The sequence below is a fragment of the Alosa sapidissima genome, chromosome 12 (assembly GCF_018492685.1).
Source record: "Alosa sapidissima isolate fAloSap1 chromosome 12, fAloSap1.pri, whole genome shotgun sequence".
Classification (NCBI taxonomy): domain Eukaryota; kingdom Metazoa; phylum Chordata; class Actinopteri; order Clupeiformes; family Clupeidae; genus Alosa; species Alosa sapidissima.
The window spans coordinates 26,605,709-26,617,445 of NC_055968.1; the positions used below are offsets into that span (position 1 = coordinate 26,605,709).

Sequence of the window (11,737 nt, forward strand, 5' to 3'; positions counted from 1 at the left end):
TTATTGAGGCGTGTGTCTATATAAGGCATGTGATTTAAATAGTTTTTGTTTTCTTACCCAAGCATGCAAAATATTTGGGTCAATTTATTTGACAACAAAAACATAAGTGTTCCCATCTTATCAACATCCAAAACAGATACATGTGACAGACTGCAGCATTTCTCCTGTCAGCTTCAGAATACTCTGCTCTATAAACTCTCTGTCTCCTCTCTCTCCCTAAATCTGTCTCTAAAACAGGGATTTCTAGCAAGCCAGCTGTTTACTTTAGCGCACATTGTTTACCCTTTGGCCAGATAGTGCAAAAGAGTGCATAAATGAGCCTGCGGGACTTGTTCCTATGTTTTATTTTTGCCCCTTGAGTCCTTCAGCATGAGGGGACTGCTACTGCTGACCCTGGCCATCCCTGCGGTGCTGGCCGCCAGCCTGCCCCCGACTGACAAGCCCTTCACCTGCACAGAGAAAGACAAGGAGGCGGCGGCCAAGGTGGCCGAGCACTTCATCAACCACCACCACCACCGAGGTTTCAAGTTCCGTGTCGACAAAATCACCTCTGCCAAAGCAGAGAACAAGGTGAGTGCAGCTCAAAAAAAGGGAGCTTTTCTGCTGAAGATGCATTGACGAGGATATTTTTGACTAAGATTGCTCTTTTGTGTGAAATTAGTAACAATGGTTGACCATGTTTTGGAGTTTTTTTTTAATATATTTTGAACTTTTATATATTAGTGTCTAAAAACCTGAATAAAAAAGCTTTAAATGATCTGAGAACAAATATATTCCTGTACCAAAGCCATTTCTTTCTTCTTCCTCTTTGATCCTTCAAAGGGCACCCCTCACTGTCAGCTGCTTCTTGAGTTGGCTCTAGGTGAAACCAAATGCCACATCATCGACCCCAAACCATTAGAGAAATGTGAGATTCGTGAATTTCATGACACAGTAAGCCAAAAGCCATTACTTTCTCAAATGCTGGTCGGCTGACCATGCCCAGAGTAATTGTTTTCTTCTTACCGTATCTTATCTGACATAATCTTGCCTTGCAAAAAAAAATTAAGCCTGTTTGTTCTCTATTTACACACAGCAAGTCAAGTCCACATGCAGCGTGACAGTGAAGGAGACAGACGGAAAAGCAATCGTTGAGAAATACTCCTGCAAAACTGATGCAGGTGACACACAGTGATTTAGACCCAACCTTTCCAGCAAAAGTTAACCTACTGAGCTGTCTATGATCCTGATCAGCTATTTGGAGAATAATAATAATAAGAGTTCATTTACAAAACCTAATATCTCCATTTTTATGAATATTCAAACAACTGCAATACAATTGTTTTCAGTCGATTGATGAAATAGAAATTCCATCACAAATGTAATGAATTATTTCAATTTTCAAAGTTCTTCAATACAATAATTCCAAATGACAGATTGCTTTACGATAACATGATACACGTATTTCACATAAAGTTGGCAGATGTATAAAACTATATCACAAAGTTGAAGAGAAACAATTAACAACTACTGTATCATGTCATAATTGTCCCAGTGCAGCCACAAAATGAATGGGAAGACGACATGGGTACCCCAAGTTTCACAAGTGATGTATGTGTCCTCCACAGTACCAGCAGAGGAACTGAACAGACAGTGCCCTGACTGCCCCTCGCTGATCCCCTTACATGACCCCCAGGGTCTGGACAGCGTCCGCAGCGCTGTTAAGAAATTCAACGAGGAGAAAAAGCAGGACAAATACTTCAGGCTGATGGAGATTGGCAGGATGTCAACCCAGGTGGGACACATGTGTGGTCACCTTGTCTTGTCTTTTCCCATGGCAAAATCATCTCAAGAGACATCTAAGAAGAGGCTCTTTAGAGAAACAATCAGATTGGAAATCACTGTCAATGTGTATTGATACATGTTGATACAATAATATGTGTTCTTGTATAGCATATATGCATTACATAGCATGCAAATGTGTTTATTCACTTCTTTGTTTTTACACATTTGTCCTCGCAGTGGATGTTCATGGGACAGTCCATCTTTGCTGATTTTGCGATTGTTGAAACCAACTGTTCTGCTGACGTTAAACCAGAGGATCAGGACGACTGCCTTACTCTTTGTGATGATGAAGCTGTGAGTATGATAATGGATTTTATTCCCCTCCTCTGGATGTCTGTGCCATGACAGTGATGAGGTTCAGTTTTTCCCTGGAATGCTGATCTCCCTGATTGTGTCCAGTGTTGTTGTGACCCAACCGCTGAGCTATGAGATCACAGGGACATTGTTTCATTTCAACACTGAGTTCTTTCTTGATCACAAACATGGTTACAAACATCTGTCTTTGTCCCTCAACAGCACCATGGTCTCTGTGAGTCAACATTGCTTGGGAATGGTGAAGTGGATGTTCAGTGCACTATATTTGACATCCAGGTACCTGTCTTTATCCTCATGTTTCATAGAGAGTGCCAGCACGCAACCCAGATTAAGATATACTGAAGGTTATGCCTCAGGCTTTGTCTTCATTTTATGATATTATGGCATAAAATTGTATGGCAGTACAACAGTCACAGTTATATTACAGCTTCGGTAGCAACATAATGTCATGTGATGATTCTTAGTTTGTATTAGTTATGAAGGGCTACCCCAAAACTGCCTTTCAGTGTGTGCTCTCCTGTTTTGGGAAATGACATACATTGTAAGCTAGCACCCTCAAGTGGACAGTGTGTAAAATCATCATTTTCTGCTGCACCTTCACATCGTGGTCATTCCTAACAAACTGACCAAGGCCCAAAAAGGCCAAGGATGACTTCATTCTCTCATGATCAGTAGATGAAACATCAGCCTTATATGACTTTGCACTAATATTTCATTTTGCCTATATTACACTGACCACAAGTGCTATCATTGGGTGCATCCTTTCTTTTGCAGAACGGCACCGTTTTCCACCACCACCCACCTCCCACTGCAGCCAACTGTACAAAACTACCTGTTCCACATATGGACCCTGCATCCCACCCTCCTTTTGGCAGACCTCCTCATGGACCTCATGGAGACGCAGGTCCTCCAGGACCTCCGGGTCCTCCAGGACCTCTAGGACGTCCAGGACACCATAAACGCCCTGGAGGCTTTGGCCCCATGGAGCTGCCTACCGGGCCTTCTCCACCCGTACACTTTTTCCCCCAGTGCCCAGGCGTTGTGAAAATCCCTCCGACGATCCACCCCATCTGTCCCTTCCCTCCCCCTCCCCCTCCCAAACCCCGACATGAGCATGACCACCATGGGTCCCACAAATCCCCCGTTTTTCACCTTTCAATTCAGTAATCTTTTATTCCGCCGTTTGAGTATTGAAATAATGGCACAGCTCCTGATAATGCTACATACAATTCAGCACCAGTATAGGGCATCTAAAATACTTAGCATTTGACTGCATGTAGTTGTGTACACTGTTGCTGCAGTTATTATGCTTCCCAAGGATATGGGATATGGGTCTTGTGTTACTGTCAATAAAGTTTGATTGTTTTAATCCAGCATCCTTGTTTCATTACAGCCATCTGTAAGCTTAGAAACACATGTTCTCATTTACAGTATATATGTAGCATCTTGTATCTATGTAGCATCTGTGACAGTATATATGTAGCATCTTGGTAGCTAAGATGTTCACAGGTTCAGGCTCACAAGATCCAGGTCTAGAACAGCTGGTGGTCAGTCAACACAATCTTCGATTCACTCTTACAATTCACTGAGCAGTGAGCACATCAGATATCAGTGAGCACATCAGGGCATGGGCAGCCGTGGTCTACTGGCAGAGGTGGGCACAAATACATCAAAAACTATTTTGTTACAAATTACAAATACTGGCTCATGAAATTTAACAAAATAAAATACAAAATACTGATGTGAAAAATGTATTTAATTAAAATACAAGTAATTAGTAATTTGGAAAATACAAAAATACCCACACAATAATCATGGTATACTAACAAGGCATATTATTGAAAATGTATCCCCAAGAGACAAGAAATACTATTTTTGATTGGCTGGCAGGGGGCTATTAATTCTGTACATTGGGGCACCTATGAAGTAGATCTGGTAAAAAATGTAATCTCCATCCCATATCAATGTAAACAATGATTGAACTGACAAGCAGGCTTTGCAACAGTGGAATCAACTGTAACAAAGCAAACTACCCACCATCATTTTCCGTAACCAATGAAAGTAGTACAACAAATTGAACAGGTCGGCCTTTTTTTAAACTGAACTACATTTCCCTTGTTGTGCTATAAATGCATGCCTACTGGCAACATGGGGGATAAACAGAATAACAACCTAGGTGTCCCAATATACGGAATGAATTTACTTGGAAGAGAATTCCACTCCGGGAGGTCTTTGTCTCCATCTCCTCCATTATTTCTGCATATCAGGACACCTCAGTGGATGTTACTCCTTACATAAACCCTCATGTCAAATCCAAGTTTTAATAAGTATAAGTAAAAGTATATATACTCTTTTGGAAATTTGGTCTCTGCATTTATCCCAATCTGTGAATTAGTGAAACACACTCAGCACACAGTGTACACACAGTGAGGTGAAGCACACACTAATCCCAGCGCAGTGAGCTGCCTGCAACAACAGTGGCGCTCGGTGAGCAATGAGGGGTTAGGTGCCTCCCGTTACAGGTTGGGGAGCAATACTGCTTGGGTAGCAATACTTAGACGTATACTTATACTTATCTGTATTATTTTATACAAATATCTGTACTGCTTAGTTACCTCAGTCTGTCAATTAGTTACTATCTGTCAATTGGCCATTTATTCCATTAGTTCACAGTGACATGTAATCAGAAATCTTTACTAAAATCTCTCTGCATAGGAGGATCTCTTGACAGTCAAAACAATCCAGTTGAGATGGTAATAGTAGTCTTGGTTCAGAGAATGTTGTATTGCATTGATTAAGACTCTGTTCAACCCTGAAAATGATCAGCACAAAAAAAAAACATGCCAAAGTCAATTGGATTCTACTGGATTACTTGCACCAGAGATCAATACCAGTTTGCTACAACAAGTACAACTCTATTATCAGGTGCTGACTTAAACCAAACTAATCCGTCAAATGGTCTATATGTGAGGGACTTCAAATATAAATTGTTCATCACAACACATGCAGACACCTAAACAATAAAGGGAGAGTTTCATAACTGTGAGACGTCAGCGGTCAAACAGAAATCTAAATGCAAAACATATGAAGTCCACACAAGTGAGATTAAAATCAGTTCATGATGTGGTCAACATTTGAGGGTCTTGTAAAATTTGAAATGTGGTTCAATGCATTGATCTGGCAGAGGACCCCGGACCAGCCACCCATAGATGATCCCTGGGGTCATGTTGACTCTTTGTGGTTGTTTGGCAATGTATATCTGTGACATAATCACCACATGAGGCTAAACATTTCATAGCATGTGAGAACAAGCTGTGAAGCAATACTCTCTACATAGCGACACCGAACTACAGATACACAGTTGCACTGGTCTTTTGTTATACAGTTAAAAATCCACCAACTCAACATCAACAACTGGCGGGAACCAGTAAAGCAATTGAAGATAACTGCCAAGCAGATTTACATATACAAGCTGATCTTATCATTGCTTATCTGGTGATCCAGAACAACACTGGGGGGTTTGGGCTTCTCGATGAGGTGAAAAGGGGGGTGGGGGGGATTAGACCAGCTCTCAGAAGCCTGTCACTTGCTGAGATGAAGAGGACAGGCGACACAAAAAGGGGACCTGAATGTGATTTAAAGTCTGAACAAATAACAAATCCATTTTTTTTGTAAATGGTAGTCCATGTGGGTGGTTGTTGCTGATCACTACTAAAACTTCACAAACAATGACTAAATCCATGTCATAATCTCTCAACACCCCCCTTCCCCCTCAATCCCACCCCTCTCTGTCCCTTTGTTTTCGCCAGCCTCCAATTGTCTTCTGTCTGAGACGACTGTTAGGAGTCTGAATAGATAAAAAACAAGAGCACGATTGTGTTGCTGATTGAATAATAGATGAACAGACCCTTGCCCAAAAAGAGAAAGATGGACAAAAAAGAAAGACAGAGGGGAGAGAAGAAAAAAAAAGCGAGGTCATGTTTACAGACAGGCCCCTGGGGTTGGGGGGGGTGAGTAAGGGATCAAGGCTGTGGGGAGAGAGAGGCAGGCTGCATGGGTGGGTGAGTGGGTGAGTGATGCCTGTATATAAGCACTGGCCCACTCTCTGTCCCGTCAGCAGTGTCTCGGCAGTGAGGGTGTGTGTGAGTATCTGAGAGACAGAAGCTCCATCATGAAACAGTGTGTGCTCTTGCTGCTGGCCGTAGCCTGCGTTCACGCAGCCCCCGTCGACGTCCTGGCACCTGGTTCCTGCAAGGATGCTGTTGCCCTGGGGGCGGCCCAACAGGCCCTGAACAAGATCAACGCTGACCGCAGCGAGGGCTACGTCTTCGGACTGCATCGCCTGAGCAACGTTCACCAGATGCTGCATGTGAGTGGCCGAGGGCAACAAAGGGGGTGAATACAGTAACAGTAACAGTGGAGCCATGCAGCTCTCAGAGCTCTGCTGTGTCTGAGAGTGCTAGGGCAGGAGTTGGTGTTGCTTTGTCTTGAGTGTTCAGTGTTTTTCAAATGTTACATTTTGCTGATCTGAAATTCATGAAGGGGTTACTTCTCCTGATTTGATTGCAAAAAGTGTATTTTGTGTTGTATGCAGATTGTGAGGTTGAGATTGGTTGAAATAAATAATTACTTATTACTGTAGGTACATCATCTGACATCTATGACACAACTCCTCCATGCTTGACTGTTTCAAATGTGTTTGTTACCATCATTACTTACAAAATACTTATTTTTTACTTTTTATACAAAAATAAGATAATGTACACAACATTGTAATGGAATATGTAATAGACTAATAGGAAACCAGTATGTTATCTGTACGTTAAAGCTTTTGCTTTCTGCTTGTTTTTGTCTGTTTTGTTATTCATCCCAGGGGAAGAATGGCATTGTGTTTTATCTGACTCTTGATGTGGAGGAAACCAAGTGCCATGTGCTCAGCAAGAAGAGCTACAAGGACTGTGCTATCAGACAGGATGACGAGAACCCGGTGAGAATAGCCATTATACACATATGCTTCTTTTCTACCAGTAGAGAGTGAAGGGCAGCTGCACCGGAACCTATTTATGCCTACGTGAGAAATCCATTTCTCTCGTTCTTCCTATTTCTTCTCTTACAATAGTTGGACCTACATTTCCATCTGTGTGTCATCTCAGTCTCAGATAGGTATTATGATGGTAATGATGTTTGTCCCTAGTCTGACATACAGTATGTTGTTGATTTTCTTCTCCTGTCAGGTGTACGGTCAGTGCAAAGCCACCATTTTCATGAACAGGGTGGCGAGGGTGGCTCGTCTCTACAAATATTCATGCACAATTAGGCCAGGTATGTGGTTACTATCAAAATCATGATTACATTACATGCTATATCAACATATATATATACACACACACACACAACACACACATGCAGACAGTTAACACTAAAGGGTGAAAAACATAATTGTGATCCCACTGACTTTTAGGTATTTCTGTTCTTTCCACAGTTCCAGCCTCAAAAATCACTAAAAAATGCCCCGACTGCCCCACTGAACAAGCTCTCGATGACCAGGAGGTCTTGAAGACCATGAAAATGGGCATGGAGAAGTTCAACAAAGAGAGTGGACTCACTAACTACTTTGTCCCTCTGAATGTAACCAAGGCAACCTACTCGGTATGCAGAAGTCGCAGTTAAATGGAACTGTATCTAACTGGAGACTGTTCTTATGCGTGTACTTATTTGCACATGTTTGGCTTTGTTGCAGTCTGGCATGGCCACGTTCTACAACGTGGAGTTCACCATTCAGGAGACCGCTTGTGACAATTCCACTGACCTCACAGACATTGCCAAGTGTGAACCGATGTCCTGTGAATTCGCTGTAAGTGAATGTCATTGGGTCACTTGTTCTGTGTTTTTAGCACATTACTTTCTGTTTGTGCAGATGTGTAATGTCAGTTTGTCTCTCCACAGCACAAAGGCCTCTGCAAGGCAACTCACTCCCATGCTCCGACAGGTGACGAGAACATCTCTGTTAAGTGTGACATCTTTGAACCAGAGGTAAACAATCCCTAGAAAAAAAGATAATGTTCAGTGAACTTTGGATTCGTCGAAATTTCAATTTCATCAGAAGGTAAAAGGGTGCAAAGGGTAAAACCTTCAGCTGGTGTCAGTGCACAGCTGGTAGTGATCTGAAATGTGTAGTTATACTACTCATTTCTTTCATTAGCTTGCAATACATTTAGTGTAGATGTACAACAAATACTATCTATCTGTTTTAAGTTGCCATGCTTTTATACATTCCTTCATTATTAGTGATGTAAATATGTTTTCCAGGCAGTTCATATATTTATAATAAAATATCATAATTAGATTATCTATAGAATACTTGTAGTGTCACAAGTGCTGTCATTACGAAAAAAAAAAAAAAATCGGTTTTACCTAGCTCGAGTTGCTGCAGCCAACAGTTAGAGCTTCCAGGCAGCTACATTGCTACACTCTAGGGGCATGTTCATGAGCCCCCATGTTCATGCCCCCAGAGCGTAGCGCTGTAGCTGCCTGGCTGCTTTACCAATTTTTCTTTCTTCGTACTGACAATCGTGACCTCGATAAAGAGATCTATGTGAAAAATTGACAGATTTCTCCTTAAAGCTTCATTAAAGCTACAGTTTGTAACCCATGTTGTTATCTATAGAATACTTAGGTTTTTGACTATCTTCTTGGTCTGCAGGGTGCAGAAAAGGAGAAAACGCAACACCTGCTGGGAGGTGAGACAGACCACAGCCATGACGCTACTAAGACTGACAGGAGCCTGGGTCATGACCACGAGCACGACCACACTGCTGTTCACAAGCACGAGCACTCTCACAGTGGGCACGAACACGACCACGCTCACGACCACAGCCAGGAGCACAGCCACGGGCACGGGCACGACCACGCCCACGACGGGCACGAGGAGGGCCACACCCACCACCACACGCACGAACACGGCCAGGGCCATGGGCACGCGCACTCCCATGACCACGCTCACGACCACGATCACGTGCACGCTCACCACGTCAAGGCCCACGACCACACCCAGGACAAGGGCGATAACATGCACCACAAGTATGCGCACGGCCTAGAGGACACCCACGACCACGACCACGAGCTGGCGCTTGACCACGACCACAAGCACCGCCACCTGCACGAGCACGAGCACCACCACCACCACCATGAGCACGAGCATGAACACAAGGTGGCCCGTCGCCCCAACGGCTTCGTCAACGTGGTGGCCTCCATGGACAAGCCCATGATCCTGCCCGCCTTCCCTGACCAGCCAGTTGCTGACGGAGAGAAGCCTACCAAACTGGCCCTCCACCCTGACCCTGAAATCCCCGGAGAGAGGGAGCCAGCCATCAAGCCCTTCCCCACCACCCTGTCTGCTGAATGCCCCATTGTAGCCCCAGAGAGCCCCACGCTGGTTGATGAGCTCTTTGCCCAAGACCCTCTCTTTAAAATCGCAGCATGATTGGATCACACTCTAGCTTAAGAATCGACTCTTTGTCTATTCTGTACTGTAAGTGATGAAAGTGAACTGTAAAATAAAGTGGAATTAAATTATCTTTGCTGCAGACTGCAAATCAATTATTTTCCCCTTAATGGTCTACCAAGGGTTTAACAGAGGCTGATGACATTTGAGAAACAAAGCAAATGAGTTACAACTAAACAATATCACAAAATCTAGATGACATCATTTTACATTACTGTTGAATGAGCTGATATATATTTCAAAACATTTATAACCTGTATGGTACAGGTTATACTTTTGGTATGAGATGATAGGATGAAGATTTCAGCAGACACAAACAACCATTTCCCCTCCAGAGCGAAATCCAGTCTATCTAAACTTGATAAGCGTGATAAGTCTGTGCCACTTTGGGCCAATAAGGATTTGTTTGTTTTGGTTTGTAGGCTAAGAGGGGAGAAAAGACAGAAGATAACAAACAGAAAATCAAAAAAGAAAAGAATAGAATAGAATGCCTTCATTGTTATTACAAACTTGATTTGGTTTGATGCTTTGCAGCAAAGATTAGATAATATAAAAAGAAAGACAGAAAGCTAGAGCCACACTGGCGGCGATGGGGGACAAATGGGGTTTGTTGACATTAAAATAATGGGATGGGGTAAGAGTGTTTTGCATAGACAGAGTTAGTGTGAGCTCCAGATGTTTTAAGGTTTAGAAAGGGATCAGCTGGTGGCAGGGTGTGTTGGATTTCTTGGAATCCAGCTATTCTCAAGCACACAATGGCCTACCATGAGATAAAATGAGGTGAGGTGAGGCAAGGTGCTGTCACAATCAGAAAAAAGGTTGCAGAGCAATATATGTGTATGATTTGTTTGTAGAGTTGTAATAATCAGGGTCCTAGCACAAGATCCTGCGCCCTATGCATAGGCAGTCCTGATGGGCCCCCATAATAAAGATGATCAAATATATTCCAGACTTTTCAAGGGCCCTCCCTCCCCTTGGGACCCTAGTAATCAGTGCTGGTTTTATCCCCAGTCCGATGCCCCTGGCACTCGCCACCAACAACAGTAGGCTACAGTCCAATTTTTGCTCCCACAAACTGAGTGACCGTTCAAGAAGAATAATGGTGGGGGAGACCACCACGGCACCTATGACAACTCTAAAGGAGTTAAAAGCTTCAGCAGCTGAGATGGGAGAAACTCTGCATACAACACCTAGTGCCCGAATTCTTCACCGTCAAAGCTCTATATTATATTATATCTCGACTAAAGTTCGCCCAAAGACATGTGGGAGACTCCAAGGTCAAATGGAAGAATGTTCTTTGGTCTGATGAGATCATCTAGCATCTAGTCTGCTGGGCTTTTCGGCCATCAGACTAGATGCTATGTTTGGTAGACACCAAGCACTGAACATCACCACAAACACACCATCCCTAATTTGAAGCATATTGTGGTAGCATCATGCTGTGGGGATGCTTCTCAACAGCAGGCGCTGAAAGGCTTGTAAAGGCAGAGGTGAACAAAGTACACAATTCCTTTACTTAAGTGAAGAAAGTATAATACACCTTGTCAAATATTACTCCAATACAAGTGAAAGTTGCTAAGTCAGGTTTTTACTTAGTTAAATTACAGAAGTACTTGCTTTTAAAAATACTTAAGTAGGTTAACTAACCTTTTCAGAAGTACAAGTAGGCCTATTTGTCCTTTTTAGCCTAATAATGTAGGCTATTATGTAGCCTGATGTTCATTTGGTCAGTAATAGGGTAGCCTATAGCCTACATCATACCTGTCAACATTTAGCTTTCCAAAAACGGGAGTTTTTTTTTCGGGAGGCGGGAGGGGGGGGGGGTCAGTATTTCTGTGTCCGGATCTGTGTTTGCATATTTAATACGTTTCATACACGTGTTTCAACACTGCATTTCGGTCGTTGCTTTTACCTTACCATTACATTAAGCATGCCAGTTATGTATCCACCAGCTGCCTGCCTGCAGCCTACTTCCAAAACTCCAAAGCTGCTTGCTGTCAGATTTGGTTCCGAGGGCACGTTCAGTGTATCAACACTCAATAACAGTTTATGTGATGTGTTAATCAATTATCTCAGTTAATCAGTTAATCAGTT

General features: G+C 42.9%; 2 protein-coding genes across 2 annotated transcripts; both read left to right on the top strand.

Annotated features, from left to right (window-relative positions):
* Window positions 1–311: 311 nt before the first annotated feature.
* ahsg1 (alpha-2-HS-glycoprotein 1) lies at window positions 312–3,508 on the top strand. Its single transcript, XM_042057215.1, has 7 exons — window positions 312–570; window positions 823–933; window positions 1,076–1,160; window positions 1,608–1,774; window positions 2,002–2,118; window positions 2,341–2,415; window positions 2,914–3,508. The coding sequence occupies exons 1-7, from the start codon at window positions 370–372 to the stop codon at window positions 3,304–3,306; spliced, it is 1,149 nt and encodes a 382-aa protein (XP_041913149.1). The 5' UTR covers window positions 312–369; the 3' UTR covers window positions 3,307–3,508.
* A 2,732-nt stretch (window positions 3,509–6,240) lies between these two features.
* Window positions 6,241–9,714, top strand: fetub (fetuin B). The gene is made up of 7 exons (XM_042058123.1): window positions 6,241–6,508; window positions 7,013–7,126; window positions 7,374–7,461; window positions 7,622–7,788; window positions 7,880–7,993; window positions 8,086–8,172; window positions 8,843–9,714. Exons 1-7 carry the CDS (start codon window positions 6,311–6,313, stop codon window positions 9,620–9,622), a joined length of 1,548 nt encoding a protein of 515 aa, XP_041914057.1. The 5' UTR covers window positions 6,241–6,310; the 3' UTR covers window positions 9,623–9,714.
* Window positions 9,715–11,737: the final 2,023 nt, after the last annotated feature.

Coding starts and splice junctions, on each gene's coding strand:
- ahsg1 (XM_042057215.1), top strand. CDS start 370: ATGAGGGGACTGCTACTGCTGACCCTGGCCATCCCTGCGGTGCTGGCC. Junction 571..822: donor CTGCCAAAGCAGAGAACAAG/GTGAGTGCAGCT, acceptor GATCCTTCAAAG/GGCACCCCTCACTGTCAGCT. Junction 2,416..2,913: donor GCACTATATTTGACATCCAG/GTACCTGTCTTT, acceptor TTTCTTTTGCAG/AACGGCACCGTTTTCCACCA.
- fetub (XM_042058123.1), top strand. CDS start 6,311: ATGAAACAGTGTGTGCTCTTGCTGCTGGCCGTAGCCTGCGTTCACGCA. Junction 7,462..7,621: donor TTCATGCACAATTAGGCCAG/GTATGTGGTTAC, acceptor TTCTTTCCACAG/TTCCAGCCTCAAAAATCACT. Junction 8,173..8,842: donor GTGACATCTTTGAACCAGAG/GTAAACAATCCC, acceptor CTTGGTCTGCAG/GGTGCAGAAAAGGAGAAAAC.